The sequence below is a fragment of the Phragmites australis genome, chromosome 2 (genome assembly GCF_958298935.1).
Source record: "Phragmites australis chromosome 2, lpPhrAust1.1, whole genome shotgun sequence".
Lineage (NCBI taxonomy): Eukaryota > Viridiplantae > Streptophyta > Magnoliopsida > Poales > Poaceae > Phragmites > Phragmites australis.
The window spans coordinates 2,648,384-2,666,403 of record NC_084922.1 but is presented as its reverse complement, the minus strand read 5'-3'; the positions used below and the strand labels follow the sequence as shown (position 1 = coordinate 2,666,403).

At 39.9% G+C, this 18,020-nt stretch overlaps 1 protein-coding gene across 1 annotated transcript; it reads right to left on the bottom strand.

The window, feature by feature from the left end:
• Nucleotides 1-8,067: 8,067 nt before the first annotated feature.
• Nucleotides 8,068-16,365, bottom strand: LOC133893749 (serine/threonine-protein kinase RUNKEL-like). Its single transcript, XM_062334810.1, has 10 exons — nt 16,105-16,365; nt 15,846-15,935; nt 15,185-15,237; nt 14,954-15,029; nt 13,666-13,727; nt 13,507-13,585; nt 13,344-13,403; nt 11,677-13,251; nt 9,882-10,751; nt 8,068-9,697 (listed from the first exon to the last, which is right to left on the bottom strand). Exons 1-10 carry the CDS (start codon nt 16,150-16,152, stop codon nt 8,579-8,581), a joined length of 4,032 nt encoding a protein of 1,343 aa, XP_062190794.1. The 5' UTR covers nt 16,153-16,365; the 3' UTR covers nt 8,068-8,578.
• Between the last annotated feature and the right edge of the window lie 1,655 nt (nt 16,366-18,020).

The window sequence follows — 18,020 nt, the reverse complement described above, 5'->3', positions numbered from 1 at the left end:
GCCCAACTTTCTTCTGAGCTTTGGATGTGGCATAGGAGACAACGGCACATGAGCTTTGACTTGTATGTCTTTAGCATTTTCGATTGCTATACTTGAATTTGGACTAAGTTGAGTAGTTGTGCAGAGCAAGCTTTTAATCTTAGGCTTCTCTTGATGCTTTGACATGAAATATTTCAAGCAAGCTAGCTTTTTTTAAGATGAAATTTGGCAATTTTATAAATCATATAGACTATGAAATGCTACATTCTTGATCATCATAGTCGCAATTGCTTTGACTTAGTCAATGCTTGTGTTAAGGCTAGTTTGATGAATATCTTGTTCTAAACTTTTTGGTTCAAGTCAGTGGATTGAGGAATATTACACTATATTTTTTATCTTTATCAAATGTTTAGCTCATGATAGAATCTCGGGGAATCATGTGTTACTTGTATCGGAAAGACACTACTTGACTTGATCATGTGAAAACTTGATTCTTTGTGAAAATATGAATAATCTTATGAAATCAAGTATGTTATGCTAAAATGTGATCTAATACGGTTGTCTTAAAGCCTCAAGGTGTTTGTCGTACCTAGTCATGCGGTACTTTGCTTTGATAAGATGCAACTTGAGGATAAAAATGAAATAAATGTGACTAATTGCTCAATTTTGTTTAAATCACCTGATCTAACTAAGTCTTGGTTTCATATGTGAGTGTTTGCAAAACTTACTGTTATGCATGCTTATTTGCCCTGTTTGAGGTTGAAGTTGGCTAGTTCTTAATCTTTGTATTGCCTCGGCATGAATAGATGCTTATGTCGTGGTTGCTTTGAATATGATTTAACTATGTGAAATTAAATGTGTCAACTAATTTTTTGGGTTTAGCTTATATAGCTTCATATTCTTGTATCACTGTTTCTTTTTTATTCTTTGTGTATTTATGAGCTCCATCTTCCATTTTCTATAGCCCTTTGACGTTTCTAGCTTTTGCAAATGCTTTATATTATACTTGTGAAAGCTCATTAGGATTTTATGTTTATGTATTGCATAATGTGTTGTCCTTAATGTTTGTATTGCGAAAGTGGGAGAAATGAATGAAAAAGAGGAAAAATGAAAAAAAATGTACAAAATAAAAAATATTGCATAAATAAAAAATTAGCATTCATCAAAGGGGACATTTGATTTTATGTTTTTGAGTTGTTATTGCTCTTTTGAGGCTTCTGGATTGTCTTTGCCTCCCTTAGGCCTTATGCAACCTTTTTTAAACCAAGTGACATATTTTTGCTCTTTCTTAAGTTTTTAGTCACTTGGATGAGCCTATCTTCTTCAAACCAAAATCTTTATACTTTGAGGTATTATCAATGCACTCATCAAAAGGGAGATTGAGAAACTAAATTGAAATGTGCCTTGATTTATATGTGATTAGTGATTGACAAGGTTATCAATTTGGTTTGTCAAATTTTGGAATGCTTGAGCTTGGTTTGAGCATTTTGATTATGAACTAATTGAAGTTAGAGTTGGAGAAATGTATTTGTTTGTCTCATGGTGTGCGGGTGACCAATGTCAGCCACGAATAAAAGAGAAAATATAACCGAAAGGACTCATCAACAAGATAAATATTCATTCGATGTCACCCATAGTTCAGCCCCTTCATTTTAGCATGGTTAAGACAACATGCAGTCATTATCAATCTGACGAGCTAGGTGTCAACTTCATGACATAGCGTCTACCTCTAATCCTGCTACCATCGAATGAACTTTTGCTACAAAGCTAGTTTAACCCAAAAACCAAGCCAAGTGTTTTACCATTGAAGGAATCGGTGATGTCCTAAGAGAGTGGTGAATTAGAACACTTAAAATCTATTCGGCTCCAAAAACTACACAACATAAACTTATATCAATTTCTATCTAAATATGCTCTAGTTTTCTCTAGTGAGTCTACTCTACCAATCAAAAGAGGTTGCAACCTATCTAGAAACGTAAATTGTAAGAAAGTAAATGCGAAAACGTAAATAAGGTAGAGAAAGCAAACTTGGCACAAGTGATTTTTATCTTGTGGTATCGATGGCATGAATGCTACCCTAGTTCACGTTGGAGCTCCACAAAGGATATACTTCCAGTCAGCACCCGGTCACGGCTCTTGAGCCACTAAGTCACAAAGACAAGGCATCCACCCGAATGAGCCATCAGGCCATCAATACAAGGTCTCACCACTAGCCTATCTTCCGGTTCCTTACTGTCGTGATCACTTTGGAGTTTGAGCTACCAAGGCAAGGGTCTCTGCATCCTCGTACACGCTTCTCGTCGCCGTTTCACACCAAGTCAGAGGGTCAACAAGCTTGAGCCACCAATGCACAAGATGCTGGCAAGTCACCAAGATTCCAAGGCGTCGATGTACCACTCGTTACATGCTAGGATCACTCTAGAAAAGTTGTTAACACCGGATGATCCAGTAAGAACAATAGTACCAACACTGGATCATCTGGTGAGTACACTCTCACAAACTAGCCGTTGGAACCCCACTCAAGCCTCTGTGAACATTAGACACTTCGATGTATATTTTATCTACATCATCGGACTATCTAATGAGTTATCATGAGCCATCTGAGCATTTTATTTTTCTCTATGTAAATTGCTCCAGTGTAAACATCAGGTGCACATCACTTTATCACCGGACTATCTAATGCTTTAAAATTTGTTATGCGTCTTTGCACTATTTATTGTCCGGTGTAGCCTTACTTCATCATTGAACCTTCTGGCGTGTTGATCTTCGATCTTCTACAGCTGCAATCTTCTCTGGTGGAAATGTTCTGGTGTGTATCTTCTTCTGATCACCAGACTATCTGGTGGGTTATTCCATTATGCTTTCTGGACATAAACACTACAGTGTTGCAATGCTTTGATTACTGGACTATCCGATGAGGCTTAGGCTTCATTCTTCAGTACGACACCCTTTTCTAGAAGAATTGCTCCAGTGAGCACACTGGCCAATCACCGGACTTTTTGGTGAGGTCTTCAGGCCTCTCTCTCCCTTTATCAAATATGCTCCGGTGAGTTCAACACCTAAAGCACCAGACTATCCGGCGGAGGCAAATCTTCTTGAAACTTCTCTAATTCAATCCAACTTTGTCTCAGCTACGGTGGCTTCTTCATGTATTGCATCTATGAGAGCTACTAATATATATTTTGATAAACATATTAGTCCTATTGACTATGTTATCATTAATCACCAAAATCACAATTATGGTCTAATAGAGTCATTTTTGCTACAACCATCAACTCAACCCCAACAACTTGCAGGATGTTCATTTCTATCACAACCTACAACCCCAACTTTACTATTAAACTAAGCAAGGTAATCACCAAGAAGCATAAAGGTGTGGATGTGTTACAAGATTCTTAAACTACCAAAATCAACACAACCACTATACCAAGCTTCATAACCAATGAAACCCTATAATCATTATTATCATAATTAAAGTGAGTCATGTCACGGATGGGCCACATAAGCAAGAATCACGCGTAAACAATATATCAACAACCACATTATGAATTTCTAAAGCCATCATAAAGGAGTATCATCATATAAGCATGAAGAAATGTATTAGCAACATAGCCGCACCACCTTATCCGAACCTTCCAACATAAACAACACAGCCGGTACAATACCATAAATTATTGAATATAATCATGTGTCCGCATTGTAAAGATGTATGCAGTAAAAATAACAGGTTAAAGTGTAGCAACGTAATAGCTGCGTTCACTTGCCTTTACCGACGACGAGGATAAGACGTACACACCTTGGTTCAACACCACCTACTCAAGCGCACATATATCAGCACCACAACACACACTCGACATACAAACCGCAAGGAACATGGTCCCACGCCTCGCAACCCGCTAAACACAAACCGACATCTTCACATTCGTTTGACTGCAGCAGTGCTACTTCACTTTTTTTTTATCTATTTTTCTACCACAGGTACGAGAACAAATAAATGCATATTTGAAAACTACATAACGAGGCCTATAACTTTCGTTGTGAAAGCATAATTTTATTCTGCCACTAAGGTGGCCAAAACTGAAACCGAAAATAGGCTCCTAAAACTGTCTGAAAATTCAGGCAGCAGGCTTCACTTTTTTTTATCTCCTAAACCATACATCCAAAAATTCTGAAAAAATCATTGGAGTGTACATCCTAATACCATCTAAAACTTTATAGTTGTTAAATTTTGCAAGAAAAGCCCCTAAGATAACCTTGCCACTAATCGACCACCACATGAACTAAGCCCTAGAATATAGCAAAACAGAGGGGAAACTGTCACACCCAATTTAAGATCAAACCGAATATAAGCTATATGTATGTCAAGATCAAGTTACTCACATATAATGACATCATAAGTGAATAACAGAAATAATATTCTTAACTTAAACGTATCTTCGTGCTTACAAAAGGGACTAGCGATGCAACGGAACTAAGCATAGTCTTTAACCTTTCGAGCGATTCCACAAGCAATCGACAGATAACACGCCCTAGAATGTGTCATCCTCTGCGAAGTCCTCAAAATCTCTCCCCAATTGAGCAACATTGTTTGGGTATAGCAAGTGTGAGTATATGAAATATTCAGCAAGTATGGAAAAGTATGGCATGTGGGCCAATAACAAGAATGGCTTAACCCAGAGGTTTATTTGAATAAAACTTATTTTGGTAATAAAACATAAAAGCAACCTATTTAATATGTGAAAGAATTTTTAAAACTTGAGCCAAGGTTCCAACCACCTTGCTCCGCATCCGAGGTTCCATCCACCTCTAACCAAAACCAGCCTTGAATCACAGTTCTCACCACTGTGATCCATCAAAGCCAACCAAAAACCATCCAAACCATCCGAAAACACCTGACTAATCATGTGATGAGTACATGTTGCTCATGACCGTGAGCACGACTGATATATAAGCTTTTACTCTGCAGAGGTTGTACACTTTACACACAAGACATGTCTTCCTATTTTGTTGAGTACCTATTGGCCGATAGATGACTCTTACACACTTTTGAGGTCTGCGCTAGGAATCCACTATAAAGCCTTTCCAACGCCTCTCTCAGCACGTGTTGACCCGTTAAGGTTCCACCGCCGTGAGAGTACACCCTTCACTCCAGAAGCCCCCTCTTGCACCTTACGGTTCCAAGAAATACACTCTTCCATCCCTGTACCACCTAATGATCTTTACAATACTGAGAAGATAGCAAATTACTAGGCTAAGTCTGTCCCATACTAGGCTTGTAGTTGTATTATTTTCATAGGTGGTTGCTCCACGAACCGGTCCTTAATATAGTTTGGGCAAGACCGCTAGCAACCAACATAGGGAGATAACCAATATCCATCAAAGTCAACATTCTTGCCTGGAACACATCCACAGTCCAACCATCATACCAAACTTGCCCAGACCTACTTTCCAAGTTTAAGCATTTACCAAAGTTATCATCATGATACACATTATTACTCCAAAAGCATCATTTGTCTATACTACCCATGAATAAGCACAACTAAGTATTTTCTACCCATGACATGAAAATAGCACTAAGGTTACAAGGAAGATCGGGGAAAGCTAGTAAACCCTGCTCATAGGTCACATATTTGATAAGCATCCATTCTATAAACTAAATACTTTCCAAAAGTAGGTGCAATATGTTCAAGGATAATTGTCTTCTCCGTTGAGCTGCTCGAAAACACCGAAATCTTGATCTTAGATGTCGAACATTTCCGAGATAAACTTCTCTACACATGAACAAAACAAACAACACTAAGAGTAAGCACTTAACAGAGCTAGCACAACAAACAAGCTAGCTAAGACACGATTTTAGAAAGATTTGGGTGCAAGAACCACCCAAACCGGAGCCACGACGCAAAAACTACGGCTAAATGAATTTTTAAATAGCTAAAAATGACGAAAATTACTTTTTTTAATTAAACCTAATTTTTAAAAGGCCTAAAAAATTTATTTACAATTTTCCAAAATTATTTTGTAGCATAAAACTGAATAAAACAATTTATAGAATTTATTTACATTTTTTGGAATTAAAACTAATTTTATATGCAACAAAGCATATTAAAAGCATTTATTTTATCAAAGAAAATATTTTTAAACATTATCATAAGTAAATTATATCATGTAAACCATTTTCCAAAATAAAATGTTTATTCTAACATTTTTGTAATAATGTTTACACTAGAAAACATTAAATAACATCTTCAGAAACAAAACAGAGCTAAAAAAATTAAAACATTTACTAATTTCTGGAATTTTTTCTAAACAAAAAACCTATTTTTGGAATTATTCTATTTCACAAATTATTTTTCTAAAAGAAAATTGAATTACTACTCAACGCTAACGTGGCTCGGCTGCGTTGACTAGGACTGCCACGTATGACGAATGCTCACGCATAGCACGCGCATGTGGCTATGCTGACTCACGAGAACCTATTTAAATCACGCGCGTCGATTTCAGATCCTACAAGTGAGATCTACTGAACGCGAAAGGGTATCCGACTTATAATCTATGCCGCACATACGAGATCGGACGGATGAGAGGGAAGCTACCTCAGCTCCGGCACAGAGTAGATCGATGGAGAAGTTTCCTTGGCGGAGGAGGGCCGGAGGAGGGCGTAGATGTCGTTGCGGTGCTTGGTTGACGACATTGAACGGTGGAGCAGCACGAGCTGGAGCAGGTGAACTCGTTTGATAGGTTGGAGGACGTCGAGGAAGATTGGAACGACTTGGCGACGACTGGGCTTCAACGGCGAGCTTCGGCGACCTTTGGAGCTCCGTGCGGTGGCAGAAACTCGAAGGCGAGCGGTCACGGACGACGAATGTGGACGTCGAATGGTGTCGTAAGCTCGAGTGACGTTAGGGAGGGCTGGAGTCGCACAGCAACGATGGTGAACTTCGGCAATGGCGTGGCGACATTAAAGTAGCTCTCTGGTAGCGGATTCGCGACGAGAAGATAGGGTTCGAGCGCGGTGGAGCGAAGAGGATCTCGAGGAGGGGGTTGGGTGGCTATATACACACGGGAGGGTGAGATCGATTCAGTCTGGGCTTTAGTGGCGGACGGAAAAACGGGGTTCGGTTTCCTTGTTTCTCTCCTGAGATCCTCGGGGAAATGAAGTATGCTGTGTCGCTAGCTACCTTTCCAGTGTCCATTGACGATTCAATGGCCTTAATGGCGCGCGGGGATTCAAGAACGGGCAACCGATGCAGCAGAAAAGAAAGAGGATTCAAGAGGTTAGGGGTGACTCTGACATATGGGTCCGATTCGACTGAGAGAGAGAGGGAGGGGAAATTAGGTTATCACATAAACGAGGATTCAATACCTAGGGCATAGAAAAATGAAATTGAAACGGGTCCTCCTCCCTCTACCTTCTCTGTTTTCTCTCTTTCATCCTCCTCTTCTCTTCCTCCTCTTCTTTTTCCCTTTTTCAGCAGCAGCAGGAGGAAGGGGACGCAGGGAGCAAAGGAAGACACCCACAGAGGGGAGAGGTGGAAGGGGTGGTGGCCAAGAGGAAAGTGGGTGCAAAGAGGAGGAGATTGAATGTGGAGGCGGTCCACTAGGATTAGTTTGTTTTTTTTTTCTTTTTATCTCAAACTTTCAAAAATCATAACTCCGCGATATTGACTCCAAACCGAGCGTATAAGTAGTCAAACAGATTCATTTCAACAAGCTCTACGTATCCACGGTCTCCGATTATCCATCTAAACGATGTATCAAAAGTCAACTTTTTGCCCTCTTTCGCTTCCTAATCAACCTTTTCTTTTTTACCCATTCTTAAGTAAAAAAGCATATGCAGGCACAGCATAATATTTCTATGAAAAAAATGTTTTTGAAGGTTAAAGGAGACTGTATCATGCGCAATTACAACAAAATATACAGCCACTGTCCAGAGTAAATAATTAAACAATCAAGAAAGACATAACTCATGAAAGGATCCCAAGGAATATCTTTTAAAAGGAAACGGAGGTCAAAAGCAAACTATAGCCAGTTAGCGCGAACTTGCCCAGCAAAAGATGGGGGAATGCTTTAAAATGAACTGTCCTATCATTATTGTGAAAGTTAAAATCCATGATTAAGGAGCTAGGAAACTCTTAAACAACACAATTACATGAAACTTACATGAGTTTATCGATGATGTACACATGATGGTATGGACTACAGTATTCTCAAAGAAATTACAAGTACTACAGATTACATGAAAATTAAAAGTTAATTGCCAACCAAAATTGGCGAGGAAATGCAGAAAAGGGTGTCGACCTCTAGCCCCTTCCAGATATGGTCAAAAGCACCATATATACCAGCCCCGCGTCGCACATAAATGATAACATAAAACATCATGCGCATAGCTGAGCGAGGGGGTACCAATTGGCAGTCGTGGCAAAGAGTGCAATTGAGATAAACAAGATGGCCACTGATGTATAATACCTGTGCTTGATGAGATCATGATCACATGCTCAGCTCATGTACATGGTAAATGAAGGGTGAAGGAAAACAAGGCCATCCTATTAAGATCACTTGTACAGTAGCGGCTAACCTGCCTCCTTGGCCATGTTGCAGCTCAACCACAGCGAGGTAAGCGTTGCAGTTCGGCGCCCAAATAAGAAGCAGACTCAGCAAGACGGCTGTCATTGGAGCCCTTGAAAGCTGAAACAAATGCCTCCACTCGCGTCAAAGCAGACACTGATATTGACAGAATCATTCCCTGGGCTAAATATTGTCTGCAAGAGAAGGCTAAGCCATATAGTAAGCGAGTCAGCCGTAAGCAGCTGTCATGCTTGAGCAAGTCCAGGACAGCACTAAATTTAGGAAGATTGGTCAACAAGCCCACTGTAGCCTCTCGAGGTGCTGCCTTGAGTAACAACACTACACAATCTGACGATAAATCGCTTATCTGTGGATCTGAATTGGCAACCAGCTCAAGAAAAATACCCATATTGCCACCAAAGTCACATATATCCATGACGCAAGATTGTTGATCAACAGCAATGCTCATGCTGAAGGCACTGTCAACAAGGAGTGCTGGCTCTTTGGAAAGGGCGACACTTCTGTTGCTGCCAGTACCACGGATAATGAAAGCTCTGCAAAGTTCCAAGGTGGGTTCAAGAAAATCATCCATGTCTTTTGCAGCAACAAACTCAAGGAGGTTCCCTATTCTTCTAACAACTTGAAGCTGAGAAAGAATATGGGTGTTCATCTCGGGAGCAGATGCCAAAGCGAAGCAAAGCTTGACATTGCTTACATTTGCATTTGACAGATCTCCTAGCAAAAATTCAAAGCACTGGAATACTGTCGCTTTGTGCAGAATATCAGAGACTTTCACACAACCATGTTCCATCAACATTACTAGCAGTTTCTGTGCATATATGGGTATGGGATCTTCATCCTCTGCAAATGAAGGGTACAGCGGCAGAAAATGCTTCTGAGAGATCGAGTTCAAGGCAGTTTTTGTTTGTTCATCAGCAGTTAATGAAGAGTCACTGAATATCACAATCATCACATCAGAGAGTATCTTCAAACAGAGAAATCTGGCATCACCATCTTTATTGCCCTTGTATAAAATGGACAAGCTAGGAAGGATACGACTGGTGAATATTTTATGTTCATTAAGTATAACAGAAGGCTCCTCTGTAGCTGCCTCAAGAACTCGCAACAATGTCATTTGGAAATCATCCCTAACCTGAAAATACAACAAGTTAGACATAAATAATCCCACAAAACCAAGATTTGCTCAGAAAATGCGTTGTGCAATACAAAACAAAGACATTGTTAAGGCAAGACAGCACTAAAGTTGCAGATATGTAATGAATGAAGTCTCCATATACTCATCAGGGTGTAATATCCATATAGTTCACAAATCATACCTGAAGCGGTGCCTCCAAAATCTTAATAAGATTTGCCAACTGAAGCAATACATGACTTGTCACAACTCTGTGCTTGAAGGATGCACTTCCAAGAAGATGAAGGATAACAGGAAACAGATGAATTGTGCTCTTTGGATGAGCTCGTCCAGCTAAAGCAGTAATGGGTCCATGGCGTTTGCCAGCCATAACCTGCTGTATATCGCTGGAGACTGTGTCAAGAATAGCAGGGACCAAAGAAGCAACCAACTGCACAAATGCTTCTGTACATTGATGAATGTAACCCTCCTTTTCCTTTCCCAATCTATCAACTGCTGATATTAATTTTGCATTGCAAAAGAAATGAGGAAGCCACCTTCGACTGTTCTTGCAAAGAAGAGCAACAAACAAAAGAGCTTTCCCACGCAGAACATCAGTTCCCTGTTCTATCAGAGAAATAAGCCCAGGGACCAATTGTTTGTCATCCGATAATGAAATAATATATCGGTTCATGTTTGTTATACTATGACTGTTAACTAATGCCGAATTGAGAATATTCAGACTAATCTGCTGTTCACGTGGATTTCCCTTGATGAGTGTGCATGCAATATCCTTGAACGGTAGCTTCTCCAGTATTAAATGAATACATGATGGACTGAAGCGAGCGAGGCGGGCCAAACAAGACCCTGCAATGAGCCTCGTACTCTCCTGCTTTCCAGTTGCTTTATAGATATAGCACAGATGTCCAATCGCATCCTGGGAAGCAAAACGTGATGTCCACTCTGTTCCTTGGCTACATATGTTATCAATTGTTCGTAAGGCATATAGCTGGGCTAGATCGTCTTCGCCCTTACGCAAGATAGATGACACCAGTGCAATTACAGCACTAGGAACCTGCACAATTTCCAACTCCCAAGTTAAATCAAGGTTGAACACATTAGTTTGATTTTGAACGTACAAATTAATGGAAGGGGCTCCTTCATTTGCATATGTACTCTAATGACCACATAAACTACATGAGCTAAAAATGCTATGAAGTTTTTTCATATAAAATAACCCTGCTCAGAGGTCTAGATCGCTCATTTGTAGTCACATGCCGTTACTCAGCTGACACATAAATGATCCAAAAAAAAGAATTATCGCATTCAAAGAAATTAGGTTAAAAGTTCTCCACTCAGAGAAATACATTATGGAAATTTTCCTAAAATTGGTGGGGAAAATTTTGCAAGGTTCTAAGCTGATCAGATTAGATTTTCATAGGAAGTAAAATAGAGCCATGATATTGTTATTATAAGAGCAAAATACTAATTAATAAATGTAATTTCGACCTTTATACATATTGTATCAACCTAAAGATATATTCATCACGAGCGCTGCAAAGAAAATAATCAAAATAGACCATAAATATAGTTTTTGTCGTGGCACAGATCATCACAGCTTAGCCTTTACAGCCTTTTAAGTTTATATACCATACAATAGTATTGTATTGGTGAACACCAAACACATTAGTTGACACTTGCACGTAAATAAGGACAAGAGCATGTCAAGAACATAAACACATGTAGTGTTGCTATGTATCAATGTATGTGAGAAGTACTGCAGTGTGCTTATATAAATTAAGATAAGCTTAACTCCTAGATATTTCTACTTAGGAACATAACCAATGGGAAACACAAAGATGTTCCACAACAGAATCAGTACCAAGTATTAGATATTTCTACCATCCAGTACTTTACTAAGGTAATGTATCATCGAACTACATAAATTTGACTAAATAAACTGCCAAAAACATAATATACTCTTCATTTTGAATTCTGACCTGCCAAGAAGATGCAGGCCTGTTGTCCTTCAAAGGAGATTCTTGAGCATTGATATCTTGATCAGATTGGGTAGAAACGTAGAATAATAACTCTCCTAGTGTTGCCATACAGAATCTCCTGAGTTTATCATGCTTATCCCTTAACCCATCTGATAGTGCATTAAAAATTCCTGAACTTGCCAGCTCCACATCAAGAGCAGTGGAATAGCGTATCAGCAACCCCATAAGTGAGGCGATTTGGACACGCAAGACTGAAGTTTTTGACAGTCGAAGCATTTTTATAAGTAGCAACATAATTGGACCATTAGTTATTTTGTTCGCAGCATCTGAGTTCATGCTTAACATCTCCAGGTATCTGAGAGTGTTTTGTTTTTCTGAAACCTGAAAAGTTCCACTTAAACTCTGAAGTATCTGACTGTTGAATGCATTCATCTGCTCCTGTGGTAACTTATTATAATCACATGCTGTAAGAGCCTCAAATGGAAGCATGGGGACCGTGTCCGCAGCTTTATCAGCCTTCCTACTAGGCATAACTGGTTTAACTGCAAGATCTGTTGGATGCCAGAATGCTTCAAAGATGTTAGATGGCTCAGAACCAGCTGCAGCAGCTGGAGTTACCTTAGCACGTTGTGCTTTCCGCATACAATTACTAGGTGGAGTGGCCACCACATCAAGGTTATCCGAACAAGAATTCTGCTCATTTTTCATCATGGTATCAGGCTTAACTGAACCCTCATCAGTGAGCATGTCAACCTGATTTATCATACAATTCTCTTCATTACCATCAGCGGCTTGAGGTTTTTCATTTGCTGTGGATCCAGGATTATCTGATCCATCAGTGTCATCCAGCACATCACCCTCTGGATTTTCACCAAAATCGAGCTCCATGTCATTATTTTCTATCTTAACTTCAGTCTCATTCTCAGATGTTTCTGTGGGAGGACGCCTGTAGTTCTCCTTGTCCATTTCCCTTTGCAAATTCATCTTAGCTATGCGAGACATTCTGAGGATATTTACACCTTTGAGACCATCAGCCTTAGGTTTTGCACTATTTTTCTTGCCACTTTGCACATTCTTAACAGGTGTCATGAACGCCTTAGTAGAATTTTCATCCTTCTTCCTAAGGGCACTATACTCACGAGGCTTGGGTGGTGTCAACTGTCTGTAAGGTTTATCGCCATTTCTCTCAGATAAATATGGTGTAGCAGAAAGTTCGATCATGTTGTCAAAAGTAGGCTGAGGTGGTAAAGGGATCATCGGTATACTTGTTCTCCAAAAGTTGTGCTCACACAGTTCAGACCACTGTAATCTCTCTGCCGGATCTTTCATGAGTAAGCAATCGATCAGATTTTGAAAGGACCTTGATGGATTATCAGGTAAAGGTGGTGTGGGATCTGAAATTATAGATTTGACTAACTGTGTAAATTCTCTGCCAACAAAAGGGGGTCTTCCTGTATAGCATTCATACAAAACACAACCAAGTGCCCAGAAATCCGAAGCATATGAGTGAACTCCTCCCTCTCGAAATAACTCAGGAGCCATATAGCACGGTGTTCCCCTCATGGGCTGTGGCACCTACAAGCCAGTAGAAATTTAGGCTAGGAAAAATAATCAAATGGAGATGAAACATGAGGAAAGGAAACACATAAAAGAAAATGAAAGATTACATCTCCAGGATTGGTTTTCTCGATGTCTTTTAAACGCCTTGCTAATCCAAAATCACACAACTGGAATAAAGACGAAAGAAAAGAATATATATTGTTAGTTCCAAGTTATTGTGCCCTGCTTTGTTAGTGGTGTATTAATTCTTTTCTGTGGTCCAGTAAGTACCTTCATGCATCCAAATTCATCAAGTAAAACGTTTGATGGCTTCAGATCGCAATATATAATTCCTTGAGAATGCAAGAACCTACCCAATGTTCCCAATAAATCAAATTTCACTGATTATACAAAATAAAGTATGATACAAGGTTACCGTAAGAACTTTACTGAAGAGCTTTGACAAGATCGTAAGCCAGGCCATGTATAGAATTTTCAGGCAGCTTCTTGTCCTGCAAGGAAACATAATCAATTATAGGCACAGTACATAAAGGCAGGAAAACAGCATGAAAGGGGTAGCATTTGTTTTCAACTATGTGATGTACAATACAAGTTACATATATCTACTCACAAGATTAGATTTTGGCAACACAAGTACCAGAATAGAATTTCATGGGCTACCTTGTCTTGCCTAGGTCGAATTGTAAAAAACTAAAATTGCGGTAAGCATAACCTGTGCGCCTTTTGAGCAGATTAAAATCAATTTTTGGCATATAGCAAACTACAAATTCCAGAAGATATTAACCAATATTTACCATGAGGAATTATTGGGCTGTTAATGAAATGTGGCATACAAATGAATGGCCCTTAGCGCTTGGTCATAACAGTAACAATACTACTGAACTACTAAAAACAGCAACAACACTAGCAGGATACCTAAGCAGTTCTAGTTTCCTTAGAGTAGAAGATTCTGCAGCTCTGCAGTGCACAGATTGGGTTTTCAGGACTTCATTTCAGTTTCCATGCTCTCCATCTTTTAGAGAATAAATGCTTAGCAGCAGTTCACTGTACTGTCATGTAGCAGTTCATTTATTTCCAAGCAAAGGGGAAAGTGGAACTAAAATTCATACACCAACGTAACAGCATAAAGTACTAAAAAATTGGATGGGAATGGTTTGACTTGCACCTGGGCCTGGGGCACATCAGGATTAAAACATAAAAGCAGCTGATTCAAGTTTATCATACTCCTATGTAATCACATACAAGGCCACCTACATGGATGATAGTTCTATTTCTATCATTTTCCCAAGCCAAACTGTATTTTAATTTGAAGTTTCTAATTTCAACATTTTAGTTGGACTACCATTACATTGAGGTACCCAACTACAAGTAGCAAATGCGAACCTATAATGTGGGTATTTCTCCACTTGAATGGTGATATGCAAGCTACCCCATAATGTTTCATGTGAAATTTACTTAGTACCTAATAAAAGAAGTTTCTTATACAGCTATCTAAGACACATCTACACATCTATTGTCAGTTAAATCTCACCTGAAATCAATTTTTATGTGAGTTAATTCTCTATCATACTACATAAATGGATACGTATATAGCCAATACTTGCTAAGACAACAAAACGGTTACGAATTTCAAAGCATTAAAATATAACTCATACATTGTATATCATTTTTAAGACTAGAGAACTGCATACAGTAATTAAATTGACAAGCAAGATACCTGTTCAAGCAAGCCCTTTAGGTCTCCACCAACGCAATACTCCAACACTAACCAAAAATGTGCGGAGGTCTCGTACCTGGGAAGACAAGTAGAACATAAGTATGGTATGTAATGGGATGGTCACATGTTCAGAGGAGCAAGGATACTCTCCACCTTTCAGCAAACTAGGAGTCATTGTCATGCTGCAAAATCAGCCAAACTAAACGTTATGAGAGTGCATAAGAATCTTACCATGAGTAAAATTTCAGGACATTGGCATGATCTAAAGAATGGAGCATCCGAACCTGCAAAGATAAGTTCAAAACACCATTAGTACAAAGGAACCAAACTAGACAAAGAAACAAATACGAGCATTCTAGAAGCTTGTGAAATAGGTGTACAACCATGCTTGCAGAAATGTGTTCCCAATCTTAAACTAATGCACGTTAAATTGATCTCCCCACCAGTAACACCTTACAAGTTACAACATTATTACCCTTTGGCCTTAAATGCTTGCTCGAAGGAGCATCCAAGAGCATAATAGGTGACACAAAATGAATTCTTCTTTGTAGAAAAAGGTATATTCTATACCATATAACACATCATATGCCAAGTAAAACAGCATTGTCACAAGGAAATGCAAAATGCAACTTATCTTCCATGCGCATCTTATCGTTCATTTGCAATTGGACGTAATCAATATGCTAAACTATCAGCAAGATAGAAATGTAAGGTGTGGCCAGCGCCCTAAAGTTAGTGTTAAATGATGCATGGAGAACAATAATTAACCAAATCCTGGTCGCTAAACAGCATAGACCATGTTATGGAGAGAAAAAATAAACAGCCTACACCCAGAGAAACCAAAGATTGAGTCATAAGGGTCATGATTCACGCAGGGGAGAAGCGCGCTCACCTCGTTGAGGACCTTGGACCGCTGCGACTTGTCGACGCTCTTGACAGCGAAGTACTCGATGGTCTTCTTCTTCCGCCCCTTATACACCGTCTAAAAATCCCCACCACCACCACCCAAATCACACAACAGACAAAAAAAAACACCGAAATAATCAGAAATCACTCGCGCTGGAGCCCGGGCCGCCTTGATTCCGGCGGATCCGGGGCGGGAGCGGGAGGAGCGGAACCCTTGTGAAGCGTGAGAGTATAGCAGGGTTTACCGAGTGCTTGCCGCGGCCGATGGCCTCGTAGACGTGGAAGTTGTTCATGGCGGGGGAGCAGAACGAGGTGGGGGCGGGGCTCCCCCCTCTCGCCGACAAGGGTTAGGGTTTGCGAATCGCGGCGGGGAGGCGGAAGGGATGGGTGGGGGGAGGACTGGAAGGGAGGAGATGCGGAGTGAGCGAATCAGAGAAAGAGAGAGTGGGCGGGATTTTGAATTGAGATGGCCGCTCGGCTAGTTTCGAGTTTTGGGCGGAGGCGCTCCTCCTGCTGCTGATTATTTTTCCCCGCTTTTTCAACTTCTTTTGTTTTTTTTTTTCTGCCGTTGGTGTTTGGTTGCGTTTTTTTTTTAATATGGGACCTTGCCTTGATTTATACGGTATAGCACTAACAGTTGGTCCAGCGGTGAATCTCAGAGGTGACTAAATGTTCGGTCCGACTGGCCACGGGCATATTGAGATACGGTTGTGCTAAAGGGGTTGTAACGTGTTAGATTCATGTGTCGCGAATTTAGTTTAAGTATGGTTTATTTAAAATTGGATCGTATTATATTGGTCTGGGATACGGTAGGTCTGAAGTTCTTTTTTTCCGTCAATCTGTCAGCTCGTGAAAAATTAAAAAAATTATAAAAACTTATTTTCACTCAGAATCAAACACATGACATTCTACTTAGAGTCAAATATATTACAATTACACCACATATCATATATCATATTAGATTTAAACAAATTATATAAGAATTAAAAAATTGAAACAGTTAAACAAGTCATCATGTGTCGATCCGTTGTGTCGCGGTTTCAGCCCACACACGACCTAAGCTGTCGTGCCGGCTGATCTAACCCGTTAACCGCCGTATCGTACCGTGTCTTAGATCAGACCAAAATAGCCATATCTCGTGCCGATCCACTTAGCCACCTTTTAGTGAATCTATATGGGAAGGAGGCTCAAGCTCCTACTCCAGACAGACTTAGGAGCTTCCTTTTAATTTTTAGACTTGAAAAAGGAGAAAGAAGATAAGTAAATCAGAAGAAGGAAGAAACTTGGAGGTTCCCGATCCGGCTGAGTTGGTTCACAATTTTTTTACCTTCAAGGAAATACCAATGCCACGGGAGGGCATATTGTTGGTATATTATTCACTATTCAGTTATAAGTAAAAATCTACGTTTGTACAAAATATATGAAGAAAAGAATATTACTATACTAACCATTTATCGTCATATGATTCCAACTGCGGCATATGATTTGATCACGAAATATGCTGCCGCCCACATACGGGCGCACTTGAATAGGTCCAAAACCTGCGAAACGACTACTTGACCAACTCTTTTTTAGAGGAATTCGACCAACTTTTTAATAGTGGAGGGCAAGAACTCCCAGATTCCAAATTACAGAAAGCAAGTACCCATTTAAAAGGGTCTGCCTGAAAGCCAGGAAAACTAGAAATTCCTATAGGAACTGTATGGTCTGCAAAGAAATCTCTCTGAAATCCACGCATTCCAACACAGGCTCTAGGGAGTACTCTCAATACAGATTTATATAGAGCATCTTTAATAATAATAGGATATAGTTGTTATCTATTATTTCTCTCAGCATATATTTTTTTAAAATTATTTTAATTCTTCGTATCTCACGATAAGTTGACTTTTATTTCTCTCTTAAGAGCTAGGTCCGTAAGATTTTTTTTCAAGTTAGCAAAATTCCAACCGTGGGCCAGATGTACGCGCGCCTGGGCGTTGCTCCCGACTGACGCTATGTGACCCGTGCAGCCCACCGGCGTCTTGCGCTGCTCCCTAGCTTGCCCAGCCCAGGAAAAATTGTCATGAACCGAGAACCCCGTGGCCCGTGCGACGCTTGAACCGAAGCGACGGCGATTGCCTGCCTCCTTGGCTCCTTGCTATTTGCGAGTTTGTCCGGCAAC